The sequence below is a fragment of the Phoca vitulina genome, unplaced genomic scaffold (assembly GCF_004348235.1).
Source record: "Phoca vitulina isolate PV1807 unplaced genomic scaffold, GSC_HSeal_1.0 scaffold34, whole genome shotgun sequence".
In the NCBI taxonomy this organism is placed as follows: Eukaryota; Metazoa; Chordata; class Mammalia; order Carnivora; family Phocidae; genus Phoca; species Phoca vitulina.
In genome coordinates, this window is record NW_022589737.1 from 11,566,625 (window position 1) to 11,583,574 (window position 16,950).

A 16,950-nucleotide genomic window follows, 5' to 3' on the forward strand; every position below is an offset into this window, starting at 1 on the left:
GTGCACACACACAAAGCTAGACTATTCAGAAAAGTATGGTAGTAATGCAGGGGAAGAAAAATAGATCATGGAATAGAAGAGAGATCAAGAAGTATACCCATTCTTATTTAGTTTCTGTTCTTATATTGATACAAGAAAAAAAAAGGATAGCTAAAAATCCCCACTAGGTTATAAACTCGCATGCACAAGATTTATGTCTCTCCCAATATTCTGTGGCTAAGAAATGTCCAGAATGGTGCTCTGCACAGAGCAGGCACTGAATTTCACTGGCTGAAGGAAACTTATGGCATTTCCAGCTGTGTCTTATTACTCCTTGGAAGCAAAGGCCACCAGGCTTCAAAAGTCCACAAAAAAGCTTATCCAGGAGTGGTAAACAATATTGTCAGAATCATTCATAGTGATGGGAACTCAAATCCACCACACATCCCCTAATGTAGTCATTTATGTTGATTCCCCGAATTCTTCTTTGAGTGATGTTGCTTTTCGCTAGCATCCTTTGTCTGATTTATTTCTTGAAAGCATCGTGCAATATATATTTGTTGAATAAATACATAAAAGAATGAAACAAACATGCATACTGTTTTTAAAGACTGAAAAACAAGTACTTGTATGCTGTTTCATATTTATATCTAAACATAGAAACAAATAATTTAGCTTATTAAAAAATATGAAGTGAAAAGAAAACCTCAAACCTTTCAACTACTTCTATGTCAAAGCAGAATCGTTTGTCAATTGAATCTGTCTTTCGTCGGATACAAGATTTCAATTTTAACATTTCTGGTGAACCGGTAACAAGGCCATTCTGAAACAAGAAGCAGAACACATTGTTGACATGACAACAAGGGCAACTGGAAAATATTAAATATGCCAACTAAGGTTGCTGCACTAAAATGTCAAGTACAGGTTACATATAAAGGTCATAATTGCATCTTGTCCTCTGAGTACAGACTTTTTGCCTAATGTTAACTGCTAAATTATAATGCAATTCATAAATTAATCACATACACATTTTAATTAAAGAATTCTGTAGCATGCCTATCTAGTAGTCTTAAACATATTTACTTATGTTAAATTGCACTAAAATGTACATTCTTTAGGACTTCAGATTTAGGAAAAGTGTGAAATCATAGTTACCATAATGTCACAATTAGATATACACAGCTTGTCAGGATACAACACTCTTGCTTTGGCATCAAAATGCCCTAGGTTGCTAAGAGATTAGTATTGTTCATGTGTGTGTGTGTGTGTGTGTGTGTGTGTGTGTGTGTGAGCATGAGAGCAAGTATGTATACACATGTGCATGTGTGTTTGTGCATTAGGGCCTTATAGCATTAAATGGTAATTGGCTCAAAGTCTCAGGAGAGCTACCAAAATAATACATTTCTAGTATTTACTTGTTATAAATGTATTGCTATCATACACACCACATGACTGCTTTGATGGTAACCAATTGCTACTCTGCTAGTCAACTGTATCTCTTTGGAGAGGATCCAACATAAGCTCGAGTCATAAGAATTCTCTTCTATACCTGAGACACCAGTCACCTTAAGGGGAATATTTACCCAATGTCTGGTTAATTCTACTATCTTTGGTTACTAAGATCATAGATTTATTAACAGAACTTTGGCTTGGGTCTATTTGCTAATAGCTCACCGACCATCAAAAGCTGACTTTTAAGCAACATCTTTTATTATGAAACCTTTGTAGTACACACTAGGCATGATTATAGGACTTAACTTCTCATGATGGTAGGAACTGAAGGTTTCTTTTGCTCTGGTATGTTCTCCTTTATATTATGTCTCTCCATTTGAATTACTAGACTCTATCGAATGCCCAAGCACAATAAGTTTCAGCTGATGTATTTGAGTATATATCTAAGTTAGATCAGCATTTACCTCTGCTCTGATCTATACCAAAAATTACCTGGGTGAGTCATTTACTTTATACCACCTTGATTTTCTAATCTGTTAAAATAAGGCTGAACTAAATAATCTTTAGGATAACTCTCAGTTCTAGGATTCTTAGATGATGGTCCCAATTACCTGATTCTTAAGTTCAGTCACTTGCCATATTCATATCATAATTCACAAAAAGATTATACACTATATACAATAAGGGTGTTGTACTCTGTAGCACTTCCTTATACAACATACACTTTGTTCTATACTGTTCACTAGTCATGCAAGACATCCAGTGACCAATTTACTTTTGGAGTAAATGGGTATCAACTGATTTCTTCTGAGTGCTGGCCAGCATTTCAGTAAACAGTACACAGTGTAGAAAAGGAAGTGGCATGCAGGGGCAAAAGGCAACCTCCCACAGAGGTGACCTGGAGGAAAGATGCAGAGTCCTTGAGCCTGGTCCAGCCACCAGGAGTCTCTACTAAGGTGCCAGCCAACTAACAGCATAAACAACTCTGTGCCAGGGATGTGAGAGGACACATCTAACATCTAACATTTAACTTAACTGTTTATAAACATTCCACGGTAAGGTAAAGGAAAATCCTGGCTGCTCTTTTTAAGTCATCAAGATCACTGAAGTTAGAGAAAACTTTTTTGACTTTTCAATTTTTAAAAACTGTTTACATGAGAGACTATGGACTCTGAGAAACAAACTGAGGATTTTAGAGGGAAGGGGGGTGGGGGGATGGGTTAGCCTGGTGATGGGTATTAAGGAGGGCACATTCTGCATGGAACACTGGGTGTTATACGCAAACAATGAATCATGGAACACTACATCAAAAACTAATGATGTAACGTATGGTGATTAACATAATAAAATAAAATTAAAAAAAAAGAAAAGCAAGAAAATATGATTTTATTTTATTAAAATATTTATTTTATTTATTTATTTATTTATTTATTTATTTATTTTACTTCCATTACTTATCTAACAAGTTCAGATTTTAAAAAAAGAAGAAGAAAACTCACCATTTTCCCACTGGATTTCATTTCTGAAACACTCATTGTAAATGTTTTACTTCCCTTATCATATGTACAATAATGTTTAATCCATGTAAAACCAAGTGGTCCTGATGTAAGGAAACAAACATTACAGATTGTTAATAAATTATTTGGGACTATGTTTGTACAGTTTTTGATGCTATGATACACACGTGAACGTCTCCACAGGCCACGCTAGTTTAGAATGTTTACTGTGAGAAAGGCCAGTGTAAAGGGAGAGTTGTATGGGGTACTGTGTCTGGGAATCAAGCAGCTTGACTCTACTTGCCCGTAGCACCAGCACTCCCCTGTAACTCAGGAGTCACTCTAGATATGAATTTCAGTTATCTCTTCAGTAAAAGTGGCATACCTTACATTCCCAAGAGGTAGCAAGAACGAGAAACAGCCTAAAACTGATGTCCTTACTTCTATCCTTTGTCCTTTATTCTCAAAACTGTCAGAAATACTCTACTAAAAATTTAACCAGTTCATTTCATCCTCTTTGTTCAAAACCTCCAGTGGTTTCCCACTTCACTCCAGGTAAAAACCAAAGAGCCCATTACTATACACAATGCCCACATGCTCTGGCCCCTCATTACTGATCTTACCTCACATCTTACTACCTTCTGCCTCATCCACATTGTTCTAGTTACACTGTCCCCCTTGCTGATCCTTGAACCCAGGGAACGCACTTCTGCCCCAGGGCATTTGTACATCCTGTTCCCCTAGCCTGGACTATTTTTCCTTCAGACATCTGCATGGCTTGCTTTGTCACTTCTCCAGGTCTTTTCCTAAATGAAACCTTTACAATATGGCCTTTCCTACAGAGCTATCTAACATCTCAGCACCCTCACCTTGATATTCCTCTTTCTTTATTTTCTTCTTAGCATTTACCACTGTCTAAAATAGGATAAATTTTATGAATTCTATTTATTGTCTGTTTCTGCCACTAGACTCTAAGGCTCTATGAGAGCAGGAACATGTGATGCTCTGCTCACTAATATATTCTTAATCCTTAAAACAGGGCCAGACATTAGCTATCGCTCAATCAATTCTTGACAAATGAATGAAGAAATGAATCATTCATCTTTCTAGACTTCACTGACCTTGGAGTTATTTCCTCTTACCACTAGTCTGAAAATAAGTGAACTCAAATAACTCCTTAAAGTGAAAGTAACTTTTACTTCCCATTTTAAAATAAAGCTATATATGTATAGGGCTCATTTCCCCCTATAAATACTGTGCAACTCTTTCCCATAGCATACCACATAGTTTTCCTATATTCTCCTTAAGGAATTAGATGCTGCTGCTTGACCAGGGAATAGGGATGCATAGTAAGTTCAATTTTTCCATGACCAAGGTAAACCCTCAGTCTTCCCACAGGGAAGCCAATTATCCTGCATCTACATGCCACTGTGGGCTGAGTGGGTTGAAAATGGAGTTTGTTTTCTACACAACTTCTCCATCTAGGGTCCCATCCTGCTTAACACCTGCATCCTTCTAGCAACAATTATGTACAATATTATTGCTGGCTTGGTTTCATAACCATATATTTAAAAAGCAAGAGACTGTAATGTAAAACTGTACTACTTGAGAAAAGTGTTTCATGAGGCATTTGAATTTTTTTTCTCTAATACCAGTGCCCCTGGTGTCATATTTAGCTTTAAAATACTTAATCCCAGACCTCAAAATTATAGGGTACAGCTATAACTTTGTAATCACAAAGGATTATTATAATAAACTTCAATTCTGTTTTAGGGCCATTTGATACTATAATACTTAAGCATACTTGTTGATTAATTCTGTTACATGCAGTATAAAACACTGAAAAGGCTTAGAGCTGATGAGTGGAAAGTGGCTGGATGAAAATCCTTATAGTGACTTCATTACTTAGGAAGAAATTTATAAAGGAATATTAGCAATAATTTTTTTTTATTTAAATTCAATTAGCACTGGGTGTTATATGCAACTAATGAATCACTGGACATTGTATCAAAAACTAATGATGTACTACTATATGTTGGCTAATTGAACTTAAGCAAAAATTTTTAAATAAAGCTGCTGCAATGCTCTGATGACATTTTAGATCTAAGTTGTTTTTTCTTGCCTCCATCTTAAATTCAGAACCTCACACATTTAATCTTCAGGTTTGTGGTACACACGTGCTACTTCCTTTAAAGTTGCTTGACACGAGGCCAGGGCAGATGTTCCTAGACAAGAAATTCTAAGGTCCTTACAAAAAAGTGTGGGAAAATAAAAATTTATTTTATTTTTGCAAAATAAAAGAAGTTTAGGGGCTCCTGGGTGGTGTAGTCGGTTAAGCGTGGGACTCCTGGACGGCTCAGGTAGTGATCTCAGGGTCCTGGGACCGAGCCCCACATCAGCCTCCATGCTCCACATGGAATCTGCTTGAGATTCTCTCTCTCCTCTTCCTCAGCCCTTTCCCCTCCCCCGGCATGCTCTCCCTCTCTCTAAAATAAATAAACAAATCTTTAAAAATAAATAAAGTAAGTTTAATTATCTTACCCAGTAATCACCGGAGGTTGCTGATATGATATTTGTGGAATGGGAGGAAATAACATTCACTAAATACCTACTAAGTGTCCACATTTTATCTAGAAACTTTTTAAGTCAGACATTATATGAGATTCATGTGCTACTTACTGCCCTGAGAAGGCAGGTTAAGTCAGACATTATAAAGAGCATTTTACATAAAAGAAAATATACCCTAAAAGCTGGAGATGGTACTACTTTCTCCATCAATAGGCATGTGATTGGAGTTGTTCTTTTTAGAGGAATAATACTTCTCAACAGTTGTTTTAAGCTCTAATGAGATAAATATAAATTGCATGTAACAGTAAATGTTCGTGGTAAATATTATTCACCACTACTGACAATAGAGACATTTTACATATATCACCTCTATTCTTGCAACATCATTACTAGACAGGTATGAATACCTTTCTTTTATAAATGAGGATACTGAGCTCAGAGAACTGTCCAGAATCACCCAGTAACAGGTTGCAGGCATGGAATTCCAACTCTTCCATGCTCTTCCTGTTTAAAATGAAGTCTATTATAACTACCCTATGATCCAGCAACTGCACTACTAGGTATTTACCCAAAGATAAAAGAATACAGATTCAAAGGGGTACATGAACCCTGATGTTTACAGCAGCATTATGAACAACAGCCAAACTATGGAAACAGCCAAAGTGTCCACCAATTGATGAATGGATAAAGAAAATTATATATATATATATATATACATATATATATATATATGTATATATATATGGAATACTACTCAGCCATCAAAAAATAAAATCTTGCCATTTGCTGAGATGTGGCTAGAACTAGAGTGCATTATGCTAAGTGAAATAAGCCAGTCAGAGAAAAACAAATACCATATGATCTCACTCATATGTAGAATTTAAGAAAGAAAACAGATGGACATATGGAAAGGAGGGGGAGGAGAAAGGGAAACAAACCATAAGAGACTCTTAGGATAGAGAACTGAGGGTTGACAGAGGTAGGTGGGTAGAGGAGGGGCTAGATGGGCAATGGGTATTAAGGTGGGCCCTTGTCATGATGAGCACTGGGTGTTGTATGTTAGTGATGAATCACTGAATTCTACTCCTGAAACCAATATCGCACTGTATGTTAACTAAAATTTAAATAATAAATAAATAAATAAAATGAAATCTATTAGAATGCAACTTATTTTTTTTTAAGATTTTATTTATTTATTTGACAGAGAGAGACATAGCAAGAGAGGGAACACAGGCAAGGGGACTGGTAGAGGCAGAAGCAGGCTTCCCGTGGAGCAGGGAGCCCGATGTGGGGCTCAATCCCAGGATCCGGGCTCATGACCCGAGCCGAAGGCAGAAGCTTAACGAATGAACCACCCAGTCTCCCCTAGAATGCAATTTAATGTATGCCTAGAAGTGGGTAACACAAAAACCACATATCCAGATACAGTGGAGCTGTGTGTCCAAACTGCAATGATCTGCTACTATTACCCCATCACATCCATCTCCATTTATCAATTTATAGTTCTGATATTTACTATTGATCACTGGTTACTAATTGCACGAGTATGTTTTATGCCTTCCACTACAGAATAAAGACCCTGGAGCCAAATTCTTTATCTCATCTTCTATTCCCCATAGAACTTATTAATTCAGTGATAGCAACAGTATAATCAATATGTTTTAGTGAGCTGGTATGATTTTCTTATAAATACTTTCAAAGACCAAGGGGAAAGGGGCTTCGGATATATGTCCCTCATATAAAGATAATTCCAAAGGGATATAAATGCATTCATTTTTCTTTTTAAATCTCTAGGCAATGGGAAGTGGGGAGATGATGAATAAGAAAAAAAGAGAAGGATTATACTAGGGCATAAGAGCACTTTTGAAGGTGATGAATGTGTTCATAGTGGTGATGGTTTCATAGGTCATATATGTATGGCAAAACTTAACAAATTATAATTTTAAATATTTACAATTCATTGTATGCCAATTGTACCTCACTAAAGCTGTAAAAACAATGCAGGTGGATATAGAGAAAATTGAGATGAAATTATCTTAGGAGTAGGAGGGCAACATCAAAGGAGAAGATGCTAAAGAGAGAGTCTAACTGTTCAAGTCTCAAAGGCCACACATCACTAAGGGGGCCATCACAGGAGGGGCACAACAAGCCAGCATGGTGGAGGGATGTGTCAGAAGCTCTGCAGAGGATGGATTACAGACAGGCAAGCCTAGAGGCAGAAAGAAAGCAATTATGAGGCCAAGGAAAGACTGTGGAGATGCGAGAAGGTGTGGGTTCAAAGGTTATCAAGGAGATAAAATGGAAAGAGTTGGCCCCAGGTTACAGGGAGACACTGCAGTTAAGGAGTAAAGGATTTACCTCCAGGCTTTAGCCTAGGAAGGCAGGTGGTATCACTTAGAAGGATAGCAAATTTCAAAGAAAAGGTCAGTGTCACACAGGGCTTTATAATCAGCTCAGACTGACCCAGAGAAGTCATGTATCTTAAAACACAAGATACCAACATCAGATAGGTGCATAAAATACTGCATTTTGTGCACCCATGCAGTACCCAAATTATTAAAGGGCCTGTGCTTATATTCTGACCCAAATGTCCAACAGCTGTAGAATGAGTAAGTAAACTACAGCACTATCCAATGGATGGACTCCCAAGTACCAAATAAATATGATATACTTGAAGATTAATGTACAAAAGAATTTTCTAGGCAATCCAAAGCTTTTTTCTTTAGAACAAAATATTGTGTACCCACAAGGACTTCAGCAACTATGTAACACTGGGGGATTAAAAAAAAATCAAGAAATAAAATATTACTGAGTCTTAATGAATTAAAAAAATCTTTAAGCAAGAGGATGGCACCTCCTCTACCACAAGCATGTTTGAACAAGCCTCTTTTTCTTTTTTATTTTTTTTAAAGATTTTATTTATTTGACAGAGAGAGACACAGCAAAAGAGGGAACACAAGCAGGGGGAGTGGGAGAGGGAGAAGCAGGCTTCCTGCCAAGCAGGGAGCCCGATGCGGGGCTCGATCCCAGGATCCTGGGACCATGACCTGAGCCAAAGGCAGACGCCTAACGACTGAGCCACCCAGGTGCCCCTGAACAAGCCTCTTAATCAACATATTTTTCTGCTCAGCAAAATATTTTATTGATCAAAATGTAAGCTCCTCTCAATGTATCCTCACACTGAGGTTTTCAAGTCTGAAACAGTTATTCAAAACAAGTATTTAAAAATTTTCTAAGTGTCCTGAGTTAAATCCATATATCCTGTTTGTGACCAATGAATTAGGGTTTTGTTTTTTTTTTTTTTTCATGAAATTGTGGTGAAAGTGATTTATTATGGTCTAATTACAGAATAGCTAGGCAGGTCATTAGATTTATTTTAACATCCAAAACCAGCAGACTGGTCAAAGTCAATAATGATGAGAGAAAAATCCTGAAACCCAGATCTGAGCCAGCAGCCCTCTATCATCTAATCCATACAGTAATAAATATTTGCTGAGTCTGTTGGATCAAATCATTATTTGCTTGTACACTGCTATCCAACAAATGAGCATCACCTGAGCATGTCAAAACATAAAATGTGCTGGCATTTTAGTAATCATACTGCATTAATGTCAAAAACTTTCACAGCCAACCCAGTATCTCTAGCTTTCCCATCTCAACCCTTTGAACTATAACATCTTACTAACTAACCAAAACAACTTCATTAATCTATCGTCTACAGATATGGAGACCTCAGAGCAGTGCTACTCTATGTGTTTTTTGAGTCCCAATATATGAGAATAGTACAGAAAGTAAAAATAAGCATTTCAAAACTTTTACAATGTTTTGGCATTACTGCAAAATCCAAGCATATGATTTTGTGTTTTACAAAGACACAGATCCATAATGGACTGGAAATAAAAACAACTATTCCTTTACCAAAACAGGATGAGACTGTGCATTAGAGCATATCTGGTTTGAAATAGTTAATTTAGTCAGACTGGTTCCACTCAATGCAAGTACCATGCAGAAAGAATCCTATTTATACAAGTTTGAATGGCTTTTTATTAATTTTTGTGAGAAAACTTTCTTAGTGTGAGCAATTATAATAGTGCCCTATCACTTCTGATGCTTATTTCCTAACCTCAGGAAGTAAAAAGTGCCAATTTGACATTACATAGTTGCCAGTTTTACTCCTGAAAATGGGATGAAGCGCAGAATTTAATGAAATAATGCTATAGGAAGAGAAAGTATTATCATAGTCACCAGGATGATTCATACTGATAAAGGCTTTGAATTTCAATTTTCCATGAAAGTTCAAATTAAGATTAGCTATTACAATGAAATTCTAAAACTGAACTCATGTTACCGTATCATCAGTGAAGGTTGTAAGTTCCAAGTTCAATAATATGCCAACTTGGAGATCCTGATGGCGAAATGTGGAAAAGCTTCCTCACTTTGATGGAGGTAGTGGGAGAGCAGACTAAATATGATAAAGCTGTAAAGAATTGCAGTCTTCCTATTTGAAGGAAAAAACACTAACCAAGTCAAATGTTAATCATAAGACTCATTAAGTTATGTCTTTGTGACTCACGTTTCTCCTGGACATAAAGGTAGCCTTCCATTGTCCACTGGCTGGGTGGTCTGTAATCTTGGTTGGCAGATTTCATTCTTTGCATCAACCGCTCTACCTCTTGTCGAGTACTTTCAAAATTATTCCTTGTCTTAAGTAAATAGAAACAACAATTTCATTCATTGTTTCCTACCAGTTTTGAGGAACTTCCAGTCTAAAGTTTCAAAACGGCAAGTGGTACAAAAGGATAACCTTGATTCTCTCAGCACTACTCACCACATCCGGGACCTTACACATTGAGTCCTATGGTCTGATTTTGAATTGCTTTAGTGAAACATGAACATGCACAGTGAAACACCACCTTCTGTGGCATGCATATGTGTATAGCTTTATTCTTATTTCCTACTCTAACATTATTACTTAGGGGACAAATCATAACATTTATAAACATAATATTTATGAAATAGAGTTTTATATTCACTAATACCTAACGTAAAAAAGCAGATATATAGGGACTTATATTTCTTTCTTTTTTTTTCTGTGAATTGTTTTTTTTTTATTTTTTAATTTTATTATGTTACCTTAATCACCATACATTACATGATTAGTTTTTGAAATAATGATTCATTGTTTGCATATTTCTTTTGGGGGGTAAAGACAAAATAAATTCACATACTTTTATGTGGCACTTAGCAAAAAAAATGTTCAACACCCATATTCTTAAAACCTTTTAGAAGAAATATCATTTAGTTTGGTTTCCAGAAATAGTTATCATGAGTTTAGTGTATAAATTAACTCATAAAAATGAATGGGTTTGCTAGTTCTAACTTCTATTACAAAAAATAGTTTACTCACATTACAGCAAGTTTACTTAAGTAAGATATAGAAAGCATAAGGCTTTTCTTGATCTCTTTTGCATTCCGGCCACATTATTTCAACAATTTGTTTGAAAGCAAGCAATACGTTTGGAAACAAAAATCACCACCACCCAACTCTAAAATTTGTTATGGCCCATAATAAAAGAACTGAATCCCGAAGTAAGTTAGGAAAATTTTCCTAATTGCCACTTTTGCTACTTCTTAAGCTTTTTTTTTTCAAATTCTTTTAAACATAAGGATCATAAATTTTCTAATTCCTTACATTCCTCTCTTGTTCTCGAACTTCAGGAATCTTAATATAATTATAATTCACATGGAAATAAATCATAAAAATATTTTGGCCTTTATAATTTTCCCTTTTAATATTTACTAAAAAGGTCCAAATGCATTCCATATTGAAAAACAATTGAATGACTTACATGTGAAACCAATTCTGCTAGAAAATCTAGATTAAATAAAAAGCTAAAACCCAAAACACAAGTAGAATAAATCCAATTGCCTATTTCTTAAGGGACACTCCAATCCCATAGTTCCATTTACTGAACATCTCCACGATGGCAAGAATCAGAGAAGCAGTGAAAGACAAGCTTTTTATAGAAAATTAAGTGAAGGCTTTCCAGTTAATTTACTTTGGCCATTGAGCACTAGATTATTTTGGCCATTGAGCACTGGTTATTCAAAAATAACTTCATTTATACAAAATTCTCAACAAATAGAACTTTCTTATTTGTCAGGTTTGATAATGCAGGAATGGATTGGGTAAGTTGTGTGTTTGTGTGTGTGTGTGTGTGTGTGTGTGTAATGTAAGTGATGCTTAGCATCTGCAAATCTGAATTTGTATAACTATGAAATCAGATACAAAAAGGATTAGATAACTTTACAAAATAAACCCTAACAGAAACCGATAGGATGTTTACAAATAATTCTCAATTAAGCTTTAAAGCAGTTACTATGAATGCTTAAAAACCACATTTAAATTATTAGAAAATAAAAAATATCATATTTATTATATACAATTTCGGAGAGGAAAAGGACATTCCTTCAGTGCTCAAAAACAACCTTTTCATTCCTTCAGTGCTCAAATACAACCTTTTCATTTCACAAATATAGAAATGTTACCCTTTCAGAAAATAAGACTTGCCTAAGGTCACCCAGTAAAATAATGAGAACATTGGATAAAGGCAAAAGTCCCCAACCTTCCAAGTATCTATTATCTATACCTCTGTAATATTTATTTTTATAAAACTTGCTAGCATAAGTTTTTCTAACATATGATTAGCTCCTTCTTGGTATACTTTCAACCAGCATAGAAAAAAGTGTTTTAATAAATTTTTTAAATGACTTTTCTAAATTAGATAAATTTTTAAAACACTCCAAGGTTTGGCTTGGTTATAGTTTCTCTGTCACCATCTGATTCACTAAGGAGAAGCAGTGAGAATAGGTATAGTCTTACGTTCTGCAAGTTGAACTGAAGCTGTTGCTTATATGGTGCAAATTCCTGGGCGAGTTCGTATCCCTCATGGTAAAAAGTAAATAAACCCTGAAGGAATGACAAAAGCTGCAAAAATAGAGAAATGAAAGAAACCATGAAAATGTGTTTTAAAAAAGAATGATCATCAAACATAATAAAGTGGGAAATTATATCTCATTCTAAATCCTCAAGCTAATAAATTTTCAACCCCTTTGTTTGGCAAAACAGACACTTGAGTTATGAATGTGAAATAAACCACAAAAGCTAATTTTTACTTCCTTAGGGACAGTTGTTAATATTAACTATTCTACTATTCAAATGCATTGAAGAAATACCCAGGAGAAGCCATTAATAGGGATAAAGACCCAAAGTGACATGGGTGCTACACCAGAAGAGATTCTAATCCAAACAGAGAGATAAAACATGTGTAGATGTGAGGAAGACTAAACCAGTAAATTAGAGATAAGGAGTACCCAAGGGAAGGAATAAGAATTTGGCCAGATAAAATTAAGAAAAGTATCACAAGGTGGCAGTACTGATTCGGGTATTAAATAGACAACCTTTTAGCAAATAGTGGGAAGAACTAAGAACAGAGGAAAGAGCTGAGCAAAAACTTGGAACTGGATACAGATTTTTCATATAAAGAGTTGGAATAAAATTCTCTTTAGGAAACCACAATGTCTATTAGCCTTCTAATCCCAAACTCATATGTGCATATTTATTATGGTCTTATTCATAAAGCAAGAATGGATCTCCATGGACTTATAGGACACAGTTGTTTATATAAATTATAACTGAAAAATAATTATTTTTTCATTTAATTCATTGGCATTTTTATTACAAACTTGTGTACCAATTTGATCTCTTCCTACAATAAAGTTAGAAAATACTTTCCAGAAATGGCTATTTTTTTTTTTTAATTCAAATAGCGTATGTCTGTAAGCTATTATTTTAAACTAAGGAAGAAACACAATTTGAAATTTTTATAAGTGAATAAATCTCCCACAATTTTCTCTGTCTGGGAAAATAGGCAGATTCAGCTAAGCACCAAATGGTATGTGTGTTATGATTTCCAACAGATAAATACTGGTTCTATCTGAAGACAACGACCTAATGCTTTTCCTCTACAGTGAGTCAACTTCTTACAAAGTTATGTTCATGTCAGAAAACACATACTTTCAAGTTGGTTTTAAATTGTTACATTTTAAAGACTTTCCTTCTCTTATTCAACAATTCCTGGTATGTCAAAATATATTGTTTTCCAATTTTAGAATTATTTTACACTGTCAATTTTACATCCACTGATAATTATTATTATCAAAACTACTCAATAGATTATCCTTTACTAAAATGATGCTACAATATATCTATTGAATTATCCAGTAATTTAAGATATATAGTCTGCACATATTGTGGTCTCATTAAAAAGAACTATACCTTTTAATTAATTGAGATTTGGATATACAGATTTAGAAGTTTTCAGAAACAAATAAGAAAATACTTCTGAAGTATATAGACAACACTAGTCTTTGAAATATCCAAATAATAGTTTATGAAGTTGTTTGAAGGATTATTTCAGTTTTAATGTCTATAACTGATCCTCAGTTAAACTGTCTTGTTATTAACTAGATATCATAAAAGGAAGATGCTATTCTAATATGCTCAGTATACAGGATTTAATTAAACTTAAAAAGAAGAGCTTTAAGAATATCTGTAGTAAGTCTTCCTGTAAAACATCAAATTCCCCAAGATCTGCCTAAATAAATAAATCTATTGGCATCTTATAACAGAATTCAAATTCACTCAGTAGCATACAATGCATGCTGAGCACCTACTAGGGAAAGAACAATTTTGAGAGAAGTACAGAGAAATTACCTACAAAGAACAACCCACCTTTTCCTTTCGTTCTACATCCAGTTTGGAAGCAACTTTTGTGAAAGTTTAAAAAAAAAGACGGCATGTATGAAATAACTGCCTCTAGATGGCAGTAAAGTAAAACTTTTTTAGGTTTGAAGCTCTGCTAGTTCATTTTATCCTCAACAAATTCCATGATGTTAAATTAAGGTAACTTAATAGGACAGCCTGAAAATCTTTAAGAATTGCATTTCCTACATGTCATTTTCTTTGTTCAATCTGCCTGAGTGAGTGGAGCAGTGTGGAAAGACTACTGTCTCAGCTTACCTTAAGATAAACCTGACCTTTTAAAATAATAATAACAACTACTAAAAACTACTGAAAAGACAAATTAGGCTTTAATATTAAATCACTTTTGGGGCGCCTGGGTGGCTCAGTCGGTTAAGCGTCTGCCTTCAGCTCAGATCATGATCCTGGGGTACTGGGATGGAGCCCTGCATCAGGCTCCCTGCTCCATGGGGAGTGTGATTCTCCCTCTTCCCCCTCCCCCAGCTAGTGTCCTCACGCTAGTGCTCTCTCTCAAATAAATAAATAAGGACCCCAGGATCATGACAGATGCTTAACCAACCGAGCCACCCAGGCAACCCAAAAATATTAAATCATTTTTATCATCAGTAAAAGCTGATATAGCACTTTATTATTCCCAAGGGTTTTAGAATCAAATTACCATTTGTCACTCCAATAATCCGACCAAATATAAACATTCATACTACATTTATAGATAATCATTTAGCAAAATCAACTACAAGACAGCGAAGGAAAAAAAACATTCATAATTCCCCAGCCCATTCATTAATCACCAAGTTTCAAGTCTTACAGCCCCACAGTTACCAGTGATACTGTGAATGGCAGAAAAAAGTAAGAAAAGGAGCTGGGGGCTAGCATGAGAGTGAGGGGAAGAACTCTGAAGCAACTGATGCAGTAATTCTAGGACTGTTGCTCAAAATGAGCAGAAGAACTGGGATATAAAGGCTCTTATAATGGTATGATTCATTCCTTGTCTCCTAAGAAATTAAGCACTGAAAATCTTAGGGAATCCACTACCAAAACTACTAGAACTGATAAACAAGTTCAGCAATGCTGCAGGATACAAAATCAAGACACAAAAGTCAACTTTATTTCTATATACTTGGAATGAACAATCTGAAAATGAAATTAATTCCATTTATAATAGTTTCAAAAGAATGAAATACTGAGGAATAATTTTTAAGTACAAAATTTATAACTTGAAAAGTACAAAACACTGCTTAAGGAATTAAAGAAAGTTTAAATAAAAGGAAAATACTTCATTTTCATGAATTAGAAGACCTAATACTGTTAAGATGGCAATACTGCCCAAAATGATGTGCAGATTCAATGCAATCCCTGTGAGAAGCCCAGCTGACTTCTTTATGATAACTGACATGCTGATGCTAAAATTCATATGGAATTGCAAGGGACCCAGACCACCAAAACAGTCTTGAAAAAGGAGAACTAAGTATTTAGACTCACACTTTTCCATTTCAGTACTCAATACAAGCAATGGTAATCAACACAACGTGATACTGCACAAGTATAGACATTAAATCAATATCTAAGAATTGAGAATCTAGAAATAAGCCCACATACCTATGGCCAACTTATTTTCAACAAGGGTACCAAGACCATACAATGGGTAAAGAATAGTCTTTTCAACAAGTGATTCTTGGACCACTGGATAACCACATGCAAAAGAATAAAGTTGTAATCCTACTTCACACCATAGACAAAATTAAAGATAAGTGAATTGTGTGGTTATGTTGAATTACACCCCAATAAGACTGCTCGGGGGAGACGAACTATGAGAGACGATGGACTCTGAGAAACAAACTGAGGGTTCTAGAGGGGAGGGGGGTGGGGGATGCGTTAGCCTGGTGATGGGTATTAAAGAGGGCACATTCTGCATGGTGCACTGGGTGTTATATGCAAACAATGAATCATGGAACACTACATCAAAAACTAATGATGTAACGTATGGTGATTAACATAACAATAAAAAATTTTTTAAAAAAGAAACTGTAGGGACAACAAGAAATAAAACATAAAAGTTTTCTGTGAAGCTATAGGATTTATATTTTGTTATCCTCCATTTGTATTTTTGGTGTAATGTAGTAAGAAATTTCTGGTTGACTGAACTCAATTTTCATCCTGATATTCTGATATTATGTAGGCACAGTTTAAAAATCCACTGAAAACAATACTAAATATATCTTTAAAAAGCAAAAAAAAAAATATATACATACTTCACATACACAGAGTACTGTAATTCATTGAAAGAAATCCAAATCTCATGTAATACCTCTCTACATTTGGCCATTGGAACCTTTAAGAAGATTGGAAACATAAGGCAAAGGCAAGGCATCAATTTTCATCCAGTACAAGTGTCCTGAGTTAAACCTGTACTGTTTGCTGTTCCTTACCTGGAGGAAACTTAGAGATAAATATCTTAGATGATAGCCTCGAAATAACTATTGAATGCTTTAAGTTTAATGCACAGATACCCAGAGCAATTTATTGAATGGAAATGAAAGAGTATAAAAATATAATCAAATAAATGAGAAAACTGAAAAAAAGAGAGCCAAAGATGAAAAGCAGCCTGGGGAGACAATTTTTAAAGAGGAT

General features: G+C 35.1%; 1 protein-coding gene across 2 annotated transcripts in view; it reads right to left on the reverse strand.

Annotated features, from left to right (window-relative positions):
- ARHGAP42 (Rho GTPase activating protein 42) overlaps positions 1-16,950 on the reverse strand; it is a 292,609-nt gene that overhangs the window by 61,282 nt on the left and 214,377 nt on the right. For both annotated transcript variants that reach the window (XM_032426433.1, XM_032426432.1), the window contains 4 exons: positions 12,379-12,483; positions 10,069-10,198; positions 2,931-3,031; positions 693-802 (listed from right to left, as the gene is read on the reverse strand). In XM_032426433.1, the coding sequence (XP_032282324.1) occupies positions 693-802; positions 2,931-3,031; positions 10,069-10,198; positions 12,379-12,483 (446 nt within the window). The remainder of the gene's footprint in view (positions 1-692; positions 803-2,930; positions 3,032-10,068; positions 10,199-12,378; positions 12,484-16,950) is intronic.